Source organism: Pyrus communis, chromosome 9 (genome assembly GCF_963583255.1).
Source record: "Pyrus communis chromosome 9, drPyrComm1.1, whole genome shotgun sequence".
NCBI classification, from domain to species: Eukaryota; Viridiplantae; Streptophyta; class Magnoliopsida; order Rosales; family Rosaceae; genus Pyrus; species Pyrus communis.
The window spans coordinates 4,576,127-4,600,365 of NC_084811.1; the positions used below are offsets into that span (position 1 = coordinate 4,576,127).

The 24,239-nt window shown below is 37.0% G+C and overlaps 2 protein-coding genes and 1 non-coding gene across 3 annotated transcripts; 2 read left to right on the top strand and 1 right to left on the bottom strand.

Annotated features, from left to right (window-relative positions):
• The first annotated feature begins 6,435 nt into the window (after positions 1-6,435).
• LOC137744182 (WRKY DNA-binding transcription factor 70-like) lies at positions 6,436-9,739 on the top strand. The gene is made up of 3 exons (XM_068484047.1): positions 6,436-6,944; positions 8,869-8,973; positions 9,107-9,739. The coding sequence occupies exons 1-3, from the start codon at positions 6,499-6,501 to the stop codon at positions 9,570-9,572; spliced, it is 1,017 nt and encodes a 338-aa protein (XP_068340148.1). The 5' UTR covers positions 6,436-6,498; the 3' UTR covers positions 9,573-9,739.
• Positions 9,740-17,838: 8,099 nt separating this feature from the next.
• Positions 17,839-20,769, top strand: LOC137745083 (uncharacterized). The gene is made up of 5 exons (XM_068484957.1): positions 17,839-18,133; positions 18,424-19,357; positions 19,664-19,759; positions 19,889-20,025; positions 20,354-20,769. The coding sequence occupies exons 1-5, from the start codon at positions 17,880-17,882 to the stop codon at positions 20,502-20,504; spliced, it is 1,572 nt and encodes a 523-aa protein (XP_068341058.1). The 5' UTR covers positions 17,839-17,879; the 3' UTR covers positions 20,505-20,769.
• A 468-nt stretch (positions 20,770-21,237) lies between these two features.
• On the bottom strand, positions 21,238-21,309 carry TRNAH-GUG (transfer RNA histidin (anticodon GUG)). The gene has a single exon. It is a non-coding gene; the product is annotated as a tRNA-His (tRNA).
• Between the last annotated feature and the right edge of the window lie 2,930 nt (positions 21,310-24,239).

The following is a 24,239-nucleotide window of genomic DNA, read 5'->3' on the forward strand; positions in this document are numbered from 1 at the left end:
GTACAGAGTCATGTAAGTTCCCTTTATATTGCGTCTTGATGGTGCTTGCGATCATCTCTTACAGCTGTTGGATAGAGAGAGATTTCATGAACATCGCAGCTCGGTCTACCTCCAGTTTCTCCTTAGCTTTCTCCACCAAAGGCTCCTCGTTCTCGTCGGTTTCCTCCTTTAGCGGATCAATCTTTGGGTCAGCATTGTTGCCGTGCTGCGCCTCCAGATTGTTTACGAGTGTAGCAATTTACAAGTCATTCTCTTACACGGTCATTGTCAGCCTTGCGATTGATTATCTTATTTATGTCTGCTGCTCCTCAATTGAAGTTGCACCAGTAGTTATGACTTGCATGGCTACGGGATACGAGCTGTTGCTTGAGTTGGCATCGGAAGTCAACGATTCGGAGTACCTCATCGGGCTTTCTTCCCTTAGCGCTCTTAGCGAGGCCAGGGTGATCACGGGCTCATGCTCCTTCGGCAGAGTTGATATAGGGGTGAAAGGCACGACAGAGAGAGCTCTTGCCTTGTTTCGGGTTATAACGCCCAAAGTGCCACCACTTACGGCAAGGATATTCTTATTCTTCGCATTGGTTACAGGAACAGCTTGATGCTTCCTTGATGTCATGTGTGTTTCTTGTGGATTTGAAGATATAGATGAGAGGCAGAGAAGTCCCACTAGGGGTGCCAAATTTGTAAACAGTAAAATTTTGTAACGAATAAAACGAGAACATGTGTACAAAGTAGATTTGTATTGATGAATTTGTAGGGTTACAATCTCTGTTTACAACTTTCTTTTGATTCAGTCTTCAAATTTGATGTAGATGTGTAGGTTGTTGATCCATGGGTCGCAATGACTTGATCTCAGATAAACGATTTAACAATTGCTTTAAGTTTTGAGCTTGAAACGATGTGTGGATAGTCTTCACCTCAGGTTTATGTATGACCTGCGACAAAGGTATAGTTGATGTAGGACTTCGTTGATTCAAGGGTCTTGATGACTTAAATCTTAAATCGAACGTCGTTACAAGTTTCGAGCTTGCAACAAAGTCTTGAAGGAATCAGCACAAGTGCTTGTTGATTCTTCAAGGGAATGCTTCGGCTTTGGTTGTACGTTCTTCAAAGAGAGCTTTAGCAGCAGCGTATTAGTCTTCAAAGATTTATGTAGAGGTTCTTCTGAATGTGAGATTTTTTCGACCTTGTATTTATAGGCTTCTCAAAGCTTGCCTTTGGATGGATTTGGCTTTGATTTGTGTCTTGATTCGTCCATAGGAGAATTTAGGCATGTTTTGTGTCTTGTTTTCAACCACTTTCCCTTGCTTGGCCGAAATCTATAAGGCTTTCTTGCTTATTTTGTGAGCAATTTCAATTCTTACTTGTTTTATGAAGATGTTTTAGCCTTCTTTCCGGTTTTGGGAGCAATTTGGGCCCCTTGCCGATTTTAAGGGATATTTTCTCCCTTTTGCCAAATTTTGGGAAAGTTTTGTACTTCATTTACTTGATTTGTACCACATGTCATTAATGACTTGTCCACTTGTGATGAGTCATATGTCATGTGGAGCTTTGTGATGCATCATTTGCATGCAACGAAATTTATATATCTACAATCCCAAACTGAGTGTCAATGAAAGTATATAATTTAACAAAAATTGCATACACATCAGATTTATTGCACATGGGAAATATCCAAGTAAACCTTGTATATTCATCAACAAAAAGTACATAGTATCTATATCATTCCACGAATTTTATAGGAGTTGGACCCCAAATATTAGTATGAACTTTCTCAAAAGGAACCAAACATCTGTCATTTCTAACAGGAAATGGTATCCTAGACATTTTTCCTCTAATGTAAGAAATACAAGTAGTACGTGTATCATTTAACTTGTGTACAACCTTAGATTGTTTCAACATAGCAATCATAGTATCATGAGCAGGGTGCCCCAACCTTTGGTGCCAAACATTAGATTTCACCATTTTTCCTAAGTAAGCTACTGGATCTTTTTGTAACAGCCTTTAACCCTCTTGAAGCTTTAATCACACTGGAATATGAAATAGCTCTTCTGGTTTACTCTTTCCGTGATACATCACCTCCCTTGTCTTCTTGTCCTGCACAAAAAATTCACATTCATCACATATAAACTAGTTGTTATTATCTGCACACTTCTGGCAATATTTGGGACATGAAGAACCTTACTAAGAACAAGAGAGTGATTATCAGTTTGAATTGCAGTGGAACCAATATGTTGAATTAGTAAACTTAAACCATTACCAATGGTTATGTTATCAGAACCTTGATAAGGAGCCACTTGATTCAATGCAGTTATATTTGCAGTCATATGATGAGAAACACCCGAATCCACAATCAATGAATCCTGAGGAAGAATTTGAGATGTTTGTTGTGCATTCATGGCAGATAAGGATGATGGTGGTGGCATACCACGAAATGCATAATTTCCTCTATGGAAGCAATCCAGTGCAGAGTGCCCCTTTTTTCCACATATCTGGCATTCTACAACAAAACCAACTGAAGCATTGTTTGTGTTTCTGTGAAAATAGTTTACTGTAGTATGTCCCCTTTTATTGCAAATTTGGCATTCAATTACAACATTTGTTCTTGCTTATGTATTGCCTAACCATGGTGCAGCTCCATTCTATGCTTGTCTTGATCTTGTAGAATAATGATTGTTTCCATTATTGTACCCTCTTCCTCTGAAGTTGTTACTATTTCTATAGTTGCTTCCATTATTCTTGTAGTGACTGCCATTGTTAAACTTTTAACCTATATTGAAATTCTGAGACTTGATGTCCTAGAGGAAATGACAGTGTTGTATTTGAGCCAAATATCTAAGACTCAACAAAGTTTTGATTAGAATTAGATGAAGATGCACCATTTGAAGATCCATGACCATACATGATAGAACCCGAACTAGTATTCTGTCCAGAATAAGAACCTTGAACAAAGAGAGTAGCCATATTTTGAGATAACAGATTCATTTCTCCTTCAATCTCCTTTTCAGTACCAAGTAATTGTGCACGAAATTTTCTTAAAGTAATTGAAGACTCCCTTGCCAAAATAACAGTTCGAATAACAGCATATTCCTTAGGCAAACTAGCCAACCCAGCAATTATAATGTCATTGTCAGAAATTGTCTCTCCTGCAACCATCAATTGATCTCTAAGGGTTAATCTCAATTTACTACCCTGAAGTTTCATGGTTTTCTATATTTAGTACATGAAGTTTTTTTCATCCCAAAGTGGTACCTAAAGTCATAATTGGGACATTTTCATACATCTGTTAAGGTTGTTGTTAAATCAACCATTACCTGATGGCGTGGTGCCCACGTGGACAATAATTAGGCGCCATGTGGATATTAAAAATAATTAAAAATAAAAAATATTATAATAATAATAATTATTATTATTATTATTATTCTTTTTATAAAAAAATACTAGGGCGCGTTTGTTTGGCCTCGTTAAATTTTATTGGACTAAACTGGCTTACTAGTCTGTATTTGATGCAAAGAGAGACTGACTTTAATGGGACTAAGTTGGACTTGTATTCACAAAACAAAATCCTTCGCTAGGCGGTCTTAATGAGAACCCACCCACACCCCCCCCCCCCCCCCGCCCCCGGGGCGCAGAATGGAGTGGATTGCTAATCCCGTCTCCAATCCCTGCTTTGCTTCGCCTTAGACTCATTCAGGCTGCTTCACATCGTCCTTGTAGTCAATGGTCACCGTCAAAACCCAAATCCCTGTTGATGGTCTTTGTCTCCAAACTTGAGTCATTTTCAAGCCTGCGTAGCGTCGTCTACAACAACTCCCAACTAGAGCGGGCAACAATCGACAATGTCTCTGCACAATTTGAAAGGAGGCGCGACGAAGCCTCTACAAATTGAAAAATGAAAAACAATTTGGGATTTTCTGGGTTTTATTTGAAGAGAAATCATGGGTTTATTTGAAGAGAAAGCAAATGAAAATAAGGGAAATTACTGGTCCCATTTTTTTTGGGTTTGATTTTTACTATGAGCAATTGTGGACGGTGCGAAAAAGAGACATCAAATGAAAAGAAGAGAAGAAATGAAAGGTCGAGAGAGTGAGTCAAATATATATATATATATATATATATATATAAAATAAAAAATAAAAAGATTAATAATAATAAAAATTAATGAAATGAATTAGAAAATGACAAAAAAAATATTTGAATTCCAAAAATAATTTAGTTTGTAATTTAGTCTTACACTGCACCAAACGCTTTAGTATATTTATACTAATTAGTTTGTGTCAAGTCAATGTAGTGTAGTCCTTCAAATTAGTCCAGTTTGAGATAATCTAGTGCAATAAACGCACCCTTAAGTTTTTTTATTACTCCAATGAAACAGATGGGACACAAGATATACTTCTTTTTGGACTTGTTTAGATCGATGCCTTACCTCCCCCAAACCTGGGGATATATAATACAATAAGCACTCGAGTTTGATGCAGATCGGGTTTGCCTAATTTACCACTAGGAATATCATCAAGTGTTAAAAGAAATAATTTTATCACGAATAAAGGGTTATATAACTATCACATGACACATTTAGATGTGAAATGATGAATTTGAGGTATATGTATCATGACAGTAGTTTCGAAGAAGTTTTGGTCCAATGATGTATCTCCACGCGTTGAGATTTGAATGGACGGACTCGATACCCTGGAACAAGGACGTTGGAGTTGTAAACTACGGAATTGGATCCTCTCCTGAGCAGGAGATCAGGATCCTCCTAATCCACTAACACAGGCCGTTGGATTTTGATCCAATGGCTACAATTATTATAACTTTTAGAGGGACCCTATGTTTGTAACCGTTGGGTCAAAATCCAATGGCCCGTGTTAATGGGTCAGGAAGATCCTGATCTCCTTCTCGGGAGAGGATACAATTCCGTAAACTACCACCTTAGTGTCGTCTTATTAACAACCCCAATGCCACTCTCTTTGCCATTTATAACTAAAATCTCCACTCAAAGGCTCCACGAGCACAATTCTAAAGGATGCAATCGTAATTTGCCCAACTGGGAAGAGAGTAATATTCAGAATTAGGATAAGATAATGGAGTAAGATTTTGTCCTCTTCTATTCTCATCTCCTTCCCTCCCCTCTTCTCACACGTTGATTTTTATTTTATTGTTTCTATAAAAAAAAAATCAATATAAAATGTTGATGTGGCTTAACCGTGACCGTTTAAATAGAAGGAGAGAGAAAGAGAGAGAGATTAGAAGGGAAGATAATCCTCCTCCTAAGATTATACCATAATATAGATGGCCCAACAACAAGTGATTTTTTTATTGTTGGGTTGCTAATATTATAAAAATTAAAAATTAAAACAGTAAATAAATAAATGTCGACAAAGCCAAGTAGGAACCAATGGATGACGACATGAGCAGGGACAAAGCCATTAATTTAACTAAGAGGTGGCACCTTAAAAAATTTAAGCTCATTTTTTGGACAAATAAAGCTAGGATTTTCACAAATGCTAAAAAAATTAGTTACAAAATGCCTAATTTTATTACTCTATTGTCTAATTTTGTCTTTGATTGTTGTATTGACAATCTAATACTTATTCGTACTAATTACTCAAATACATGCAACTCGACAAGATTTAGACATTAGTGTGTGAGGATAAAAAAAAATTAAAAATAAAATTAAAAAAGAAGGGCATTTTAAAAAATAAAAGAGGATTTTTCACTATTTTAATATTATTAATAGAATAATTTTTAATGAAAAAAAAAAAGGATGAGAGGCGGAATGTGCCCGCCCTTACCTCCCTCCGTACACTAGGGTTACCCTCAAGCAATGACGTCGTACGATAACAACAAGCGTAGGACAAGCGCGTGTGGAGCAATCAACCAAATATAGCATTATGTGGAGGCTCATCCAGCCCTTGGCTGGAAAATAGACCTGAATCGCGTGATGGCATCGTATTGTGAATCCTGGACTTTCGCGTCTCCTTCCTTCAACCTGAGGAGAAATTTCTAATTGGATAATTATGGTAGGAATATTAAATGAGTAGATAAAATTTTAAAAATTAAAATATATAAATGTTGATGATTGGTTTATTATTTAAACGTTGATAAACGTGTAATTGATGACATATTTAGTGTGTAAATTTTGTCTCTAAATTTAGTATCTCTAGTATTACCCTTTCTCATTTTGTTCGAAATACAAATGATACACCATTTCTCATTATATAAGAAGAGGAAGGTTTTAGTTTTTAAGTTGTTAATTTTTTTTAACTAAGTATCTGACTACGTATATAGTAATTAATACGTAGTGTACTATACAACATATTCGGAGCCCATGAAAAATATCTCCAACCTGAGGAGCTTTTTTGACGGCTATAAAGTGCTTCCCATCCATCACTTTGGCTACAGCTATGCAAACCACAAACCCTCACAGAAACACAGAGAGATCAATTAATTTTTAATTGTTATAATAGTTAGTTGTTAATCAGGAGATTTGGATTAATGGAGTGGTCGTGGCCGGAGGGTCTGCTTTCAAATAGGGGGAGGGTGATGGAGGAGTTGATCCAAGGGCGTGAGCTGGCAAGTCAACTTAGCAGGGGTTTTGATAATAGGTCACTTGTCGTTAATGGTCATGATGGGAGATCGGCTGAAGGTATTGTTAACAAGATTTTGGGGTCATTTGCGAATACCCTTTTGATTTTAAATGGGAAGGAGTCTGATCAAGAGTTTGTTTCCGATCAGATTCAAGGAAATAGTAGAGGTGTTGGTGGTGGTGGTAGTGGTGTTAGTGACGGTGGTAGTAGTGGTGGTGGTGGTGCATATTCGTCATCTTGGGGTGCTAATCATGGTCATGCAGCTGCTATTAAGCCTGAAGACTATACTGAGGAGGAGAACAGTTGTAGAAGCAGTTCAACCTTCAAGGATCGAAGAGGTTCTTACACGAGAAGGTAATTAGTTATATTTCTCTAATTAATTAATACGTAATATTCATTAACATCTGCATTAACATACTGTTCACAATGATTTTTCTTCCAGTTAAAGACTCTTTCCATGTGTGATTAATTGATTGTTCAATCTCAAACATTTGTGTATGAAACAAATACTAAAGAGTCTTTTACTTCAACAATTACACTGTGTATAGATGAAAAAATTTAAGATTACTAAAAAATTTCAAGATGACGGAGATACAAATGACGGAATTTTATTTTCTGGAATTTGTAAATTTTTTTATTTGGTTCAACTAAAAATACAACGGAATTTTAACACATAATTTTTTATTTTTAAACTCTTACTCATAAAAATTTGGAAATAACATCTTTACATAAAATTTAAACTCGGGGAACTGGAGGTCCCAAATTTCAAGTTTTTCTTCCCTTGAAAATCCTAAATTTCTATGCTTATGAATCAAAATGAGAGAATTGATGTATGTCGATTTATAAAATTTGGCTTTTGTCAAAATTTCATATCATCCACATGTGGGTGATAAGAAAAGGTGTAATTAATTTGATCATCGTAGTTGTTAGATTTATATTGATGTGTGAACAATTGTAACTATAATTAATTTACTCAACAGTTGTTAGATTCAATGAATGAAAAATATTATTATATTTAATAATGCATAGAATTTCTAATAAGACAAAAAAGTAAGGACTGCCCCTTGCTCTCATATGTTCATGTCATGCCATATATTTACAAAATTTGGATGCTTCTTTTTTGGGTAAATTACACAGAACTACCTCAATAGTACTATTGGGTCATTAACAGTTTCATACCTCGTCTTTAAAAAGTTTCAATGTCATACCTCATCTACAAATTTGTTACAATTTCATAGCTTCTGTTAGTTGTTTGTCAATTCCTCTGTTAAATGCTGACGTGGCTTGAGGCGGGACCTATTTTTTATTAAAAACTTAATTGAATATTAAAAAAAAATTAATTAAAAAAAAAACTCAACCTTCTTCTTCCCCACTCCCATCTACCAACCCAAAACCAAAACCCCCTACCCCACCAGATCCCCAAAACCAAAAACAAATCCCAAATTCTCCCAATTTTCAAATTCAAATCCCTCTTCTCCAGCAAGAAGAAATCCAGTCCCTCCGCCGCCACCGCCGTAACCCACCCAGTCTTCACCCCCACGTACTCGCGATCCCCCTTCTTCCACTCGCACACCCAGATCGCCGAGCTCGTCCAGGCCATCATGAGCAGCCTGGGGTAGCCGACCTCAACCTTCGGATCCAGTTCCTTTAGACTGCGCCGTCGGGTTTCGACGCTCGCCGCCTCTAGCTCGCTTTCACCGTGCTTTCCCTTTCTCCCTTTGCCGCACAATTTGAGATTTGTTTTTGGGGAAGAAAATGTGTGAGAATATGTGTGAGGAGAGAGAGAGAGAGAGGTTGCGGGCCGGGGGAGGTGGGGGTGGGGGTGGGGTTATGGGTTTGGAAGGAAAGGGATGGGGATGAGGATTTTCGCGGGCGGGGAGCAGGGTAGGGAAGGGGATCTGGGTGTGGGTTTGGATTGTTTTGGTTTTTTGGTTTTTTCTTTTATTTATTTTAATATTCAATTATTTTTTTAATAAAAATTGGGTCCCACCTCAAGCCACATCAACATTTAACGGAGGAATTGACAGACAACTGACGGAAGGTATGAAATTGTAACAAATTCGTAGATGAGGTATGACATTAAAACTTTTTAAAGACGAGGTATAAAACTGTTAATGACCCAATAGTTAAGATAATTCTGCGGAATTTACCCTTCTCTTTTTCTTTCTCACTCATATTCTTCTTAGAGTGGTAGCATTATCACTTAGCCTAAATTGTTGGATTTATATATTAATTTAAAAGTTCTAACAAAGAGTTGCAACTTGTTGATTCCATGCAGGAAGACTTCACACTCGTGGACTAGAGACACTCCTGCTTTGATTGATGACGGCCATGCATGGAGAAAGTATGGACAAAAAAATATCCACAATGCCAAGCATCCAAGGTACATACATATACGATTTACCTTGAAAAATTGTAACAAATTTCAATAATTAAACTGGTAACAATTCAAGAAATGAAGATTCCCATAGTTATGTTGTGTATGTATATATGTATATGTACATATATATATGCAGGAACTACTTTAGATGCACTCACAAACACGATCAAGTGTGCAAAGCAACCAAGCGCGTTCAACAAGTTCAACATCATCCACCAGTGTTCCGAACCACTTATTATGGCACCCACACGTGCAGAGACTACCTCAAAACTTCTGAACAAGTCTTGGATTGCACAAGTCCTAGAGATTCTTCAAAGTTCATTAGTTTTGAAAACGCCAACTGTTTGACAAACAAACAAGAGCACCCATTTTTCGCATCCTTCGCTTCATCATCAGTTAAAGAAGAAGTGTTCGCTAAAGAAGATATTGCAACAATTGATCACTCAGTGACAAGCGACCACAACCATTCATTACGGCATGATCATCTTGTGTCGCATGATCTGACGTTCCAGTCCTCTGGACCCATGGTTGGGTTTTCATCAAGCATCGATCAGTATGAAGATGACGACGTGTTTTGGAAGACTGTCGAGTCTTTACTTTGATGAATGAAGTTTTGAAATACGGATATTTGAATTTTGAGTTTTTATGAGTACTACATACTTAGTAGCTGCTAGCGTACGATCCTTGTGGTAAATTGAACTTTAGGGAAATCGTATGAAATATTTGAACCAATCAGTATGATGGTGACGATGTGTTTTCGAGGATGAAAGCCGAGTACTTTGAAAAAAATTGTTGCTTTCTTGGTTTATAAAATATGTAAACACAGTTAATTATCCCAAAACAAAATATACAAGAAGCAATGTTTTCTATTTCTCCTCGTTAAGTGATTAATGGAAGCTTTGTTGGATATATGTCAACAATCTGTGATAAAATTATATTTGCTAATAAATAATAAATATTAATAAATATTGAACATTAATAAATATTGAACAGAGTATAAACAATGTAAACAGAAAAATTGAAGATCGAGGCTTGCGTACCGCAATGTCTTTGAAACAGAAATTTCGTCCCTACTTAGTGCTTGTAGTTCTACGGACATCTGCTTCACCAGGATTCAACAATCTAAGTCAGGAATTCCAGCACCGGAAAAATTGACTTCTGGCGAATTTTTGTGTGGTTCTCTCAGAAATGATGTTTATGATTGTAGAAGAAGAATGTTGATTTTCTGTGTTCTAAATGTCATGCAGATGAATGTATATATAATGGGATTATGCATGTTCGCAACAGGTATGAGAATGGGGTGTGACTGTTGGGAGACATCTCTTCAGAGGGGTGCTTTGCTCTGCGTTTTTTCTGAACTCTTCGGATGAGTCTGCTGGTAATAATAAAAAAATAATTAAATAATTAGAGCCCAAGCCCCAAGGCCCATCTTTTGATAATTACCCCAAGGCCCTAAGGGTGAGCTCAATTTTAGTCTCCAATACTTATCACTCCAATCACTTTCTATAAGGGGACAAAACCTTATAAAGTAAGGAATCCTTTTGAGAATGGCCAATGTGGGACAATGAAATTTCTACTCAAAATTTCCAACAACCTTAATTATGCTTAACACCCTTTTCATATACAATGCATGACAATTCTTAATTAATAAAATCAATTCTTTTCTCCAATATGTGGAGATCTGATAAAATTCGATTTACTATCTATTAAAAGAAACGAAAGAATTATGAAGATCTTACTACATACAAGGAAAATTCCTGGCTATTTTAGTTGTTTTAATTAGAATTTATTGAATAAGTTGGATAGAATTTAAAATATGGCAATCGGATAGAATTTGTTTAATTGGTTGGATAGAAACAAATGACTATGGTGGATATAAGAATTATATCACGTTGTTCTCATTAAAAAATTGAAGGAAATTTGAAACCAATTGCTCACTTTAAATTTAAGCCGAACTTTAAACAAAAACAATGCAAGTAATTAGTTCATGAAAATTTCTAAATATCCAGTGCTATTGGTGTCAAAATTGGAAGGAGTCTGCATGTTGGGTTCAACACGTGTTCAAAGTGTTGTTTTCGGTCTCAGTGCCACGAAATGACTCGAGAGAAAGAGAGAATAGGCATGTCACTGTTAAAGGCTGCCAACGTGCAATGTTTGTGTTCGAATGCGTGTGAAAGTTGTGTGTAGATCTGACTTGTTAACCAAATGATTATGCACCTAGTGGAATGCTGATTCGATTAACTTCTTATATGTGCCTCAAGTGAACAAGGACGTAAATAAACGAGAAATGAAAACTAAACCAAAAAACATAACGTAATCATTTTCACGATAAAGTCATGACTACAAACATTTATAAAAGTAAAATCTAGGCCGACAGGCTAAGCTACATGACTTGAAATATAATTAACTGGAAAGGTAAAGAAAAGTAGTAAAAGTCTAGCCAAATTCAGGCCATGGACGCCGATATAATACTAAAGGAGTCCACCGATATCACTTGTATAGGATTGGACTTAGTACAAAACAGATGCCTTTGACAGGAAATTAGAGTGGTTGGAATTGCACGTCAACTGAATCATATCACGGGGTGGCAGAATTGTAAAAGTTTTAGATCTCAAGATCTTAGGTAGTATTTGCTTCAAATGATGACTTTGAGCTTGTAGCTAAAGAGTTAAGGGGTTTTACTTAAGAGCAAATGGGTTTGTGATGAAAATCAGTTGTTTTGATTGAAGAGTCACTTTAGGTTTTGTTTAATTGTAGAAAAAGAATTTGAAGTCTTCTGGCTCTATTTATAGGTAGTGGAGAAAGAGCAACCTCAATCAGATCTTATCTAGTGTTGTTAGTGACTGTAATTTCTACTAGGTGGCCTTCAGATGTATCTTAACGTTGTTCGCACGATCTAGAGGTGGCGTGGGCATGTAGGATAATGCGCACATCTACATTAAAGGAGGTGAGTACTTCTAGCAACTTAAGAGGCCTTATTTTTATTTAATTTTGGCCTAAACAAATATGTATGCAATAGTACTTCTGGCAGAGATCTCTTTTGGTATTAGAATTGGGAATTGTTATTAGCACTCCAAAAATCTCATTTGGTACTCCAAATTTTCTATAATTAGAAAGAAAAATACACTTGCAAGGAGTATAGAATGAGATTTTTAAAATGCTAATAACAGTTCCCTTAGAATTTAGACATAAATATGAAAAGATTGTCTGTGTAAAGGGACATGGGACACTAGGCAGATAGTAGCTGGGACTGCACATGAGCAATTTGAAATTTCATATCGTTGCGCGATCCAAAAAGACAGGTACGAAGTGCTTGGGAAGGAAAGATTGTGATTAAAAATAAAAGATTTAATAATTTCTAAAATCAAATCTAATGGTTAAAACATGTATCATTGAAATCAAACCCAGGTTTGTTTATAAGAATGGTTTATCCTTGGAATCAGATCCCTAAACAAATAATTCTTAGAAATTCTAGTCTCAGGGAAATAAAATTGCTTTCATATTGATAATGTGTCCATTAGACATTAGGACTCGAGGCTCAAGAAGGATTTTTTTTATTCGCTTAGTTCAAATCTATTTTTATCTGCTTTGTTTGCTTAGCTATTGTCTTGTGGCTCAAAGTTGAAGAAATTTTTTAGAGTACCAAAAACACATAATAGTACACTAAGTGTCATAATATAATTTATTGAATTTTTTTTTTTTAATTTGCAACCATGTATAAGAGGAAAGAGAAGAAATCGGAAACGTACTTGGTGTACCAAGCCGTGTTTCCGACCCATTGAATAGCACAATGGTAGCTAAGAAGAGACTAAAATATCTTTGTGAGTCTTCTTGGTCCTGAAAAGGTCGACTGTTAAGCCACCAACTTGTCCCATTTTCAAAAAGAAAAAAAAAGGAGAAGAAAAAGGAAAGAGAAGCCCACCAATCTTCAGCAATCATATTGTAAGAATGTGCTTGGAAAGTTCCATGTGAATGTATAAATAGAACACTGACAGGGACTAGATGATCAAGTAATCAAGATGGGAAGTTTAGGTGGACTCCTTTATTTATCATGCTACAGACAAAATGATGGGAGATATAGTCCAAGTTCAATTTCTACTTAATTACAAAGGTCATGTATTTTCCAAGTTTTGGGATTAGAAAATTTGATTAATTAAGCTTCTGTGAAACTGATGGGAATTGGTTTTATTCATTGATTTGCTCCTGCCGGATGAGTCAAGCTTGTTGAACAAGTTTGTTCAACTTTTTTCTTTTTCTAATGCTTTATGGACTCTCCAATATAAAGAAAATGAAAAGTTTCTAGGTCACGAACTAACAAGATACATATAACTTTATGCAAAGGGTTTAGTGAGATGTTGCTCAGCCAGTTGATAAGAATAATGTTCATGTCAATAAATGTTATTTTTTCAAGAAAAAGAGAAAAGATTATAATGTTTGAGAAGTTTTATCCTAACCCTAATGTTTTCTGATTTCTTCATTCCAAAATCACTTCTATCAAAAATAACAAAAATGAAAAACTGTAATGGCTTATCATATTTTTAAAAGTGTGAACCAGTACTTGTTCTAACCATTAGTAGTTTTGCAATAATTTTGATGATTAACCATGTTAGATTTTTCCAGAAAGATAAAAGAGGGCTAAAAGCCCGGTAAAGAGCTGTCTTAGTAAAAATTGGAAAGAGTTTTGCACTCTCTCATTCCCCACAATTAGCAAGAACAGATTATACTAATAATTACCCCATAGAAAAATACTTGTTAAGAGTTTAGCCACCTCATTGTGTACAACGAATGTTAGTGATTATTGTCAACTTTTCTTGTAATGCGAAATGCAGCAATTACCAAACTTGATACCTGCTGCAGAAGATTACACCATCAAATTGCAACTTATTCTAATCAATATCTAATCTAATTCTGGATGTGATTGAGCAAAGGAAATTACACCACCAAACTGTAACTTATTCACTTCCTTTCTTCTTCAAGTTCATTGGTGCTATGACTTCTTAGGGTTCATTGATCGAATTGTCTGGCTCTCTTAGCTAATTATGGGGATTAGGGTTCAACATGATCAACCCTATAATTAGCTAAGAAATCAGCAACCTGATTGCCCTCTCAATAAGTAAGTTGGGCTACTTTCATAATGCCAATTAGTTTTATGGTAAAACCTCAATTTTCTTCAACAACATATATATTTAAAATAAAAGGAACTAAAATGAGGAAGTGAGAAGTGGTTGAGAGGGACGGAGGCAGGAAGATTTGGAGCAATTTGTAACAACATATATATAAATTGTTGATAATAGAGAACTTGTTGACGGGCACGGAAGCAGGAATTGCTGACAAACGGAGCATGTTATTCAAGCTTTTTTTTTTTTTTCCTTTTTGATAATTCAAGGTACTTCTAATTTAGGGTTTTTGAATCTCTTAAGCTACTTCTAATTTAGGGTTTTTGAATTTTTACTTCTATATTGCTTCATATATGTTAATCATGCTTGATGTATTGCAGCAGAGAAGAGAAACAGATGATGAAGGAAAGGGAGGTGCCCCTCTCGCAATTTGAGCTTTATATGGATGAATTTCCATGAAACTAGCACGAAATTTTTTTAAAAAATAAATTTGTAGAGGGTCGATGATGATTGACGACACATTCGAGAGAACTATGAGAATGTGAAAATAAAAGATTCTTACGTTAGTGAAAGAAGAAACCTTGCAAGGCTTATAAGAGGTTCGGTTACTTCCCATATGGCCTATTAGTTTTATGGTGGAACTTTAACTTTCTTCATGATATTAAAACAGGTTGGCCTACGTATGAAGCCCAACGGCCACACGTGTTTCACGTCACCCAATTCTTGTTGTCCACATATTTAACTTGAAATTTCACCACACGTAAGAGGACGTGCACATTACAACTGGGTTCGATTTTTGTAAATCATTTAAATTTTTCTTTGATCTAAATCAAAACAAATTGGTCACTATGGTCTTGTATCGGTCAGTTTGGCCAGATTGGTGCGCACCTTGGAACCAGTGTCCCACTTGTCGACAGCTAGTAGTGGTACGCTCTCACACACGCCTTTCTCTCAAGCCTTCTAGTGGGGTTGAGAGGAAATAAGTAATTAGGAAAAACAAGTTATCAAGGTGGCGTAAACTAAACTATTCTAGATGCAGTTGCACCTAACCTACATCTGTATAGAATTGTTGTTCAAATGTTAACAACTCCAAGTCCAAAAACAAGGAAGAGGATCCTCTTCGGACTCATTTTGTGGGGATCTTAAGAATCTTCACATTCTAACAGTTCATCGTACATCGTACGGTCAGTTTTCGTCAGGTACTATTTGTGTTTAATTTTAAATAGAAAAATTAAATAATTTTTACCTCTCGATACACGATGGATGGCTAAGATTGTGATGATCCCTAGGATCCCCACAATTTGGATCTGGATGGGATTCAAATCCCAAAAACAGCACATCTAGGGGGCGTTTGTTTGCACTCGTTAAAGTTCACTGGATTGGACAAAATTAAGGGTTAGTCCAATCCCACGTTGTTCCCAACAAGGATTAGTTTTAGTAAGACTAGCTCTCACTTGCCTCGACTAAAGGCAGGACTATCCGGTCTTAGCGAGTACCCCCAAGAACCATGGGACTAGCTAAGACCAACATCTCTCTTCATCCTTGTCTTGCTCGACCACTACTCACAGCCACTCCTTGTGACCACACACTGCGCTTAACTTTCCGATTCGACTATCTCTTTCAAATACGTTTCACAACCAATTTTCACGTAAAAAATATACCAAACTGAAGCTAGGAGTGAGGGGATTCCGTTTCTACCTAAATTGAGGCTAAAAGGTGGCCAGAGGTGGCCGGAAATTGGCCCGAAAGTCTCGGCATGTTTGGGTTTCTTCGAATCCATGATAGATTCGAGCATGCAAAGCTTTGATCTGTGTCCAGGGATGGAGAGCAGTTTGTTAGTGGTGCTAACCTCATCCAATTCGACGAGGTTTGGCCGAAAAACACGATGGAAAACCTGCAACTCGTCGGAAAAAATGGAGATATGAGGTTTCGTCGAATAACATAGAGCTAGAGCGAGGGAGAGAGGAGAGAGAGAGAGACTAGAATCGAGAGGGAGTTGGACAGAAAAAAAAGAGAGATAGAGACTGGAATTGAGATGTCTAATCTGGGAGAAGGAAAGGTGGGGCAAAGAAGGGAAAGAAAGAGATCAGCTCGAAAAAAGAACGCAACGAGAATGATCAGGAAGGGCTGGACCTCTCTTGGTTGACCAAAGGCCCTACTTCTCTTCCCGAGCTCATGAACTCTGTTCATGGAAGGTAATTAGCGAATCGACTACACGGAACAATCAAGCCCCAATTCCCCCGGATGAAAGGGAAGAATGTTGGAGAAAGTGACGGTGAAGGAAGGAAAAGAGGAAGAAAAATATAGGATAATAATAAAATATTTATATTTATTAATTAAATAATATAATATTATTTATCCTGCATTTTAGTCTGATAGTGTCACATATCTCTCGAGCTCGACTCTATCATAGCACGATATTGTCCACTTTGGGCCCCGACCACGCCCTTACGGTTTTGTTTCTGGGAACTCACACGAGAACTTCCCAGTGGGTCACCCATCATGAGAGTGCTCTCGCGCGCTACTCACTTAACTTCGGAGTTCCCATGGAACCCGAAGCCAGTGAGCTCCCAAAAAGCCTCGTGCTAGGTAGAGATGGGAATATACATATAAGGATCACATGATCCACTCCCCTGGGCGATGTGGGATGTTACAATCCACCCCCCTTAGGGGCCCGACGTCCTCATCGGCACACCACGACCAAGGTTAGGCTCTGATACCAAATTGTCACATTCCCAGCCCGGGCCCCCACCACATCCCGGGCTCGACTCTACCGTAGCACGATATTGTCCGCTTTGGGCCCCGACCACGTCCTCACGGTTTTGTTTCTGGGAACTCACACGAGAACTTACCAGTGGGTCACCCATCATGGGAGTGCTCTCGCGCGCTTCATTAAGCTAATACAGTTTAGTCTAGTCTAAGCCAGTCCAGCTTAATCCCTCAGGTTAGTACAGTCCAATATAGTCTGGTACAACAAACACTCCCCTAAGTCATTATTTGTCTTTTTTTGTTTTATTTGTGCGATATTCTAATTAAATAAAAACTATTTGTATAGCCCAAATTACTGAGTCATTTGAGATGTAATATGCGCATATTCGTGATAAAAAAGACAATGAGACACTCGAGGCAATTTTATGATTAGTCTACATTAAGCACAACATATATAGTTGAGACAATGAGACATTGGGAGCAATTTTATGATTAGTTGAAAATTATTCTTATGTGAAGGCATATTTCCTTAAGATGGGATCAAGAATTTTATTACAATGTGGAGTTTATTTCTATATATAATTGGTCTCAAGTTGTGACTATAATTTACGACTTTAAGAAGGTTATTCCTTTATAGAGTATTACCTTAAACAGTTTTTACAGTAGAAATAATATTCTTTGATCAATAGAAAAAATTAAAGTTATTCATATTCTCATTCTTCACAATTTGGTCAATCCTTCAGTTGATTCTTACTTGAATATCTCATCATGTGTGATTCCTAAATGCATTGATGCTTCTATTGGGAGACTTGACTGATAACTAATAAACGCCACCTCTCCTCTTTATACTTCCTAATTTTTGGGTTTCAATAATTTGACAACAAAGGCCCATTATTTTAAAAGTTGACAATGTCGTAGGAAGCCCAAATATAGAACCCACCAAGGGAAAAATGAGCCCAAGACGCCTTTGGACAGCGAAAAGACAGGGGCGGCGTCGTTTTCGTTTGGTATGTCTTGTTTCTTCCCCACTTCACCATCTCAAACCGCGCTGAGATTCTCGAGGGGGAAGAAGGTGAGAGAAAAATGGAACAGAGAAGGTTCTGGTGTGAAAGGGGCTCGCTCGTAGTGTTAATTTTGGGGGTTTTTCTCACATGCAACGAGTGCATCATAAGGTCTGATGCTTCAATCCACGAGTACAGAAATGAAGCTTTCAATCCTCAGTCAAACGCCTTCTTCTTTCATGGCGGCAGTGAAGGCCTCTACGCTTCCAAGGTCCACGATTCTACCGATAGTTCTTCAGCAGACAATCGCCACCTCAAGGGCAAGTCCTTCATCAAGTCAGTGAAAAACCTGTCCTTTTATCTTCTATGCATAGCAAGTTTTGTTACTTTACTAATTTAGTTTACCTGGTAAATTTTAAATTACTGATACCAATTGATTTAAGATAGCGGGTTATGGCTAATTAGTTTGTTAATGTGAATATTAATTGGTAAGTTGAGATCTTGAGATTGTCTCTCAACTGGGTTATGATCATGGTTTCGAAATCGGTTCAAAATTTGTGACTTTATAAGTTCATGATTTGGATTTGAGTCGGTTGGTAGTGGCGGACTTACTGATGGAATTTCAGGTTTGAGAGTGTCACTTTTGTGAGGACGAAAGAGTCTGCGAATAAGATGAGTGAAATGCAGCAGGACACTGGATTGGTGGAAGCTATCATTCTTGAAGTGAAGGACAGGGCAAGGATTGGAGCTTCTTTCGCCCAATCGGATCAAATATGCTGCACCAGGAATCTTTCGAATTCTGGATACTGCACGGTGGGAGAGGTTGTTATCCACAAAAATCAGGACAACCCGGAGTGGCCTGTGCGCATCAAAACATTCTTTAATGGAAAAGATGAAGAGGCGAAGATGGAAATTAAGACGGTTGATATCAACAGTTCCGGAATGTACTACCTTTATTTCATGTACTGTGATCCGCAACTCAAGGGTACGCTGATTAAAGGAACGACCATCTGGAGAAACCCAGATGGTTATTTGCCTGGGAAGATGACTCCTTTGATGACATTCTATGGCTTTATGTCTTTAGCTTACCTTGTGCTTGGACTTGCCTGGTTTCTGAGGTTTGTTCAGTTTTGGAAGGATATTATACAATTGCACTACCATATCACAGCGGTGATTGCTCTTGGAATGTGCGAAATGGCTGTGTGGTACTTTGAGTATGCCAATTTTAATTCAACTGGGATCAGACCTATGGGCATTACATTGTGGGCTGTAACTTTTAGTGCTGTCAAGAAGACTCTTTCCCGCCTTCTTCTTTTGGTCGTTTCCATGGGTTTTGGTGTAGTGAAGCCTACACTTGGTGGTATAACTCCGAAAGTATTTCTTCTTGGTCTGGTATATTTCGTGGCATCCGAAGCACTTGAGCTTGTTGAACATTTGGGGAACATCAATGATTTTTCAGGAAAAACAAAGTTATTTTTGGTTCTACCTGTTGCCTTCTTAGATTCGTGGTTTATTCTATGGATTTTCTCATCGTTATCAAAAACTTTAGAGAAACTTCAGGTAATCTTTCTGTTTTGAATTTCTCTCTGCAGCTTCAGCATTTGCATGCTTAAGTTTAGTATCTTCTTTATTCACGCAACAAGCATGCAGCATTGGATGTGGCTTCCACCTAAATATGCACGAATACCATGCAATTTGAAGCTTTTCTTGTGCTGAGTGACAATGTAATCTGTGATTTTGCTGGAAGAATGCTTAATGATGTTATTGTATATGTACAGCTTAGGATAATGTTATGCCCGTGGAATATGATGTTGGTATACTAATGACCAATTTTTCACCATCTTCCTTTGTTTCTTTTGGATGCAGATCAGGAGAAACTTGGCTAAATTGGAGCTATACCGAAAATTTACCAACTCACTTGCAATATTTGTGCTTCTTTCGGTTGCTTGGATTGGGTTTGAGGTATTATTCATTGCAAAGTTGTATTTTGTAAATTAACAATTCCCATGGGTGCAGGTGGAGTGTCTTTATTCATATTGTTTTCTCCAGTAGGAACTAATAATTGAACTCCTTTGCGTATTGTTGACTCAGCTATACTTCAATGCAACGGATCCCCTGAGTGAGTTTTGGCAAATTGCTTGGATTATTCCAGCATTCTGGAGTATTCTTGCCTATGCTCTCTTGGCAATAATATGCATCCTTTGGGCCCCTTCACGTAACCCAACTAGGTATTTTGTTTTTGACATTGCATCTATAAAGTTTTCTGCTGTCTTACATCATTTTTGCGTACTTATTATAAAAATCTATACATTTGTCCTTAAAGACTGTTTTGTTTGTTAATGATATGCTTACTATTGTTGTCGAAATTTTGTGGAAATTGTGTGTCGGATGTGCTATAGAAACAAGGAAACTGGGACTTTCTTTTGTTGGGGTTTGTTTCCCCTTTTTATTCTCCTTTTTGGTTGGTTGAATCCAAAATGCAAATGGCAAAGGCAATTATGGAGTTGTGTTATCTTGTGTTTGCAAAAACCAATCACATTGGTGCTGTACATGTAGATATGCATACATGGAGGAAGCAGGAGATGATTTTGATGAGGAGGGCATCTCGTTAACCAGTGGAGCGTTGAAGGTCAGTGGAGATGTGGCAATCAAGCGAGAATACGAGAATGCACATGCAGATGATATGGAGGAGGATAAGCGAGAGTAGATGCTTCCCTTCCCTGTATGAAAGTGATTTCCACGACGAAGCTTCATTTTCTTGATCTAACAATTCCGGAGTTCTGTGAATCGTTGATACAGAATCCATGTATTATGTATCATGCAGAGAGAATAGGTGCAAAAGTAGTTATGGTAGAAAATATGTGAAGAAAGAAATACAAGTAAACTCTGGTGCTGTACCATATTTTTCTGACCGCTTTTGAGCTCCGGCAGCGGAACGAGGATAATCTAATTCTTGACGAGCTATTTCCATTCTCTGAATCTCTGCTTTAGATATCGTTCTCATTTTCTAGCAAATTTTTATGATGTGTAAAATTCTTATAGAGACCCATTGTAGAGGGGTAGACAATCATTTCATTAGTAGTTGGTGACAATTTTTCCATCAAACTCATGCGTAAGAAGTAAATGAAGAAAGCAAAGGATATTTAAATGACTCTTCACCGGCGTTAGAGAGGGTTCATTTGGATAAAATGATTCGGTAGATTTAAAAATGAGTTTTTTTGTTAAAGACGATTCTCTCTTACAATCGCAGTTTTTTTTGGTATAGTTGCGAGTTTTACAGTGCACGTTGACTTAGAATAAGTTTAGCAAACAATCCAAATTTAACAAACTCAACTATATCCCCCTCTAGTTTTTCGAAACATTCAATCTAATGTATCCTGTTTTTATGACAAATTTAACCCTGGGTTAGTGAAATTCGAAATTAAAAAAGATATGACTTTTGTGGCTGCTGGGATTCGAGCCCAGGTCTCCACGGCCACAACGTGGAATTCTTACCACTAAACTACAGCCACAAGATGTTGTTAACTGGTCAATGAAATAAATTATAGTGTGTAAGTTCCTAGGGCTTCCCTTATACACCTAGAAAGAAACAACTGGTTTGATAGCGTTCGAGGTATTGCCGAGCCAGTTGATAGATCATAGAATGGTCCTGGTTTTCATCAACGCTCATAGTTCTTTTTCTTCGTGCAGACAGAGAGAGTGATCGACTAAAACCCTAATTAGGACTCCTCCACTTAATCTGGTCTTTTATGCTTGCACGGTCGCACCAAAACATACTGAGTTGAACCAAACATATTGAGGTGTACTAACATTTTGTTGACGAGTGTGTCCAATGGGGTACTTATTGTGTTCGCTATTTGCCATCAGTTGATCAACCAGTCGGCATTGTGGGTTGTCCCAACCTGTCTTTCCGGTGTCTCCAAGTTTGAAGGGGTATGGTGGACTAAAACCCTAATTAGGATTCCTTGTTGTCAAGTATATTGTATATATATTTATTTGTATATCAGATTTCCTACTTAGGAATCCTATTCCTTGTAGCCCAATACTTGTAGGAATCCCATTCCTTATAGCCCAAGAATTGTGATGCATATATAAAGGGATTTACTCTATGAATGAAATTAATCATCCCATTCTACAACAACAAAGTTATCTTTCATTCAGGTAATATTTCAGTGAAAGCTGCTTCCACTGGTTTTTTATTGTTGGGTTCTTTCTGATATTGTCTAATAGTTGGGGGAAGACGAAGAACATGGGTCAACATCATCACCATCACGGGCGGCCGCGGCGGAGACAGCCCTTATTATGATCTCTTGTTGTGGGGGTTGTTGGTGTCCTTGTTATTTAGTCTCTTCGTTTTTCGGAAGAATCGGGAGATGCATGGCTAGTTTCCCTGTTCTGCAGCGTTTTGGATTGGATAACTGCAGACACCACCACCATCACCAAAAACACATTCTCACTAACCTTCTAAAAGTCGTATCCCGTTCTGAATAGCTTGTGATATATATATTCAGCCAATTATTCTATGTGACAGAACATGTTCAATGAATTTGTGTCTACGAGTGCAAATGGAGAGGTTTTCTCTTGAAACAATGCATAGTCCTAGTGACGTCATCGGTCCATTACATGTTTGTCATATGTTTAAAATTACTCTAAACTATTCAATAAATGTTTGTCATGTAACGTCACTGATTATATAAGAGTAACTCTCACACAGACGGTATAGCCCACCCGACCGACAAAGCTCATGCGCCCACACGAAAAACACTACCTCCTAGCTAGAATAGGTTATCGTTGGGCCTTATCGTGGTTGCACCAATTTGTGAGATCTTAAGAACTTCGTTATGTTATGCTCCTTCATGCAACTTTATTCTTCTCAACAATAGTGAAGGTTGTGAAGGATTAGACGAGCAAAAATACACATCAAGATCTGTAGTCAGAAAACTACAATTGCATGCCCTCTTTTTTCACGTAAAGCAAAAAACAAGAGACCTAACCCCCAATAGAGTGCCTTATAAGAACTTTGAAACCACAAACAAATCAACTAAAATCCCTACTGTCCCATGTAACACTTCTTGCATTCCCAGTATTTTGTATGCTTTTTTACTCTCTACATCGATTATTTGTTATTCACCTAATCACAATTAGAATGTTATAATTATTATTAAAATATACACAATCAACGAGCAAATGATCAATGTTTTTTTTCTTATCAAAACAATACTGTTGCATATTAAATATCCATCCTTCCATTTTTGTTGAATAAAAATACATATTTATGGCTCGTTTAGAAGCGTTTTTAAAATTACTAAAAAAAAATTTTTTTTTGTGAAATTGATTTTGAATTCTAAAAACATTTTAAGTAGTTTTTGGAAGAAACACCACACATCTACTTCTTGCAAGAAGCACTTAAAACGTTGTTTGGTTTCAAAATCCTTTAAATTTTTACTAAAAATTAGTTTTAAAAATATTTTCATTAAAAACGTTTTCATTTGTTTTAAAAACACTTTTAAATGTCCTTAATCATTTATAAATTATGTTTTGTTTGGCCAAATAAAGTAAAAATTTATGTTGCTATGTTGGCAACCATGTCATTACTTTCTTTGTCTGAAGCCCATGAATTGCTTCAAATTTGGGCACGGGACCGCCGCCATTGAAAGTCTCCAGGTGTGATCTTGTATAGGGATGGCGACAGATCGAGTGTCCCACCGCGTGTTTCCAACACCATGCAAATTTGCAAAAGTAGCAGCACTAAGAGAATTTCCAACAATTTCTGTAAACATGACTTTTAAACACAAATCACATGACGATTTAGACCATCTTCAGCGGACTCTCAATTGCAAGAGCAATTGGATTCAATTGTCTTTGGACCCAGCAATGATGCTCCACTGGTGGAAAAACCAAGAGGCGGTTGGGCAAAAGGCAGAAGTTCTTGCAACAACAAGGACTTGCGACTGCTCGAAGCCTAGCAGACGGGGGGGCGCCCCACGTGAAAGCCCAGTCTTTTGCAGCGCCATCACGTGACGCTTTGTGAGCCTCTGGTTTCAAAAGATTGCCCAATTTAATGTTTGAGATTAATTTAAAGAAAAACTAATGAAAAGAGTTTGAAAACTTTGAGTTTTAACTATAAAAATAAAATAAATGGTAAAATGAATAGTATCAGAATTGACTTTTTAGTGTAAAAATATGGTTTTTCGTTAAAGTAAACAATACCAGAAGTTTTTCATTAAAGTTCACTTAATTTAACTCTAAAAAATCTTTAAAATTACCAACAAAAATATTTAATAATTTCAAAAAATTTACAAAATTCACACTTAAAAAATCTTACAAAGTTCAATACATTTGCAAATTATATATTTAGAATTAAACCAAAATCTACATCGATAATATCATGTAAATGTGACAAAGACACATTAATATTTAATGTGACCACTTTTAATATACT

Bases quoted from the DNA above. Each gene is read 5' to 3' on its own strand.
- LOC137744182 (XM_068484047.1), top strand. From the start codon at position 6,499: ATGGAGTGGTCGTGGCCGGAGGGTCTGCTTTCAAATAGGGGGAGGGTG. The intron at 6,945-8,868 runs GTAATTAGTTAT...GATTCCATGCAG, and splicing joins AGAGGTTCTTACACGAGAAG to GAAGACTTCACACTCGTGGA. The intron at 8,974-9,106 runs GTACATACATAT...ATATATATGCAG, and splicing joins CACAATGCCAAGCATCCAAG to GAACTACTTTAGATGCACTC.
- LOC137745083 (XM_068484957.1), top strand. From the start codon at position 17,880: ATGGAACAGAGAAGGTTCTGGTGTGAAAGGGGCTCGCTCGTAGTGTTA. The intron at 19,358-19,663 runs GTAATCTTTCTG...TTTTGGATGCAG, and splicing joins AAACTTTAGAGAAACTTCAG to ATCAGGAGAAACTTGGCTAA. The intron at 19,760-19,888 runs GTATTATTCATT...TTGTTGACTCAG, and splicing joins TTGCTTGGATTGGGTTTGAG to CTATACTTCAATGCAACGGA.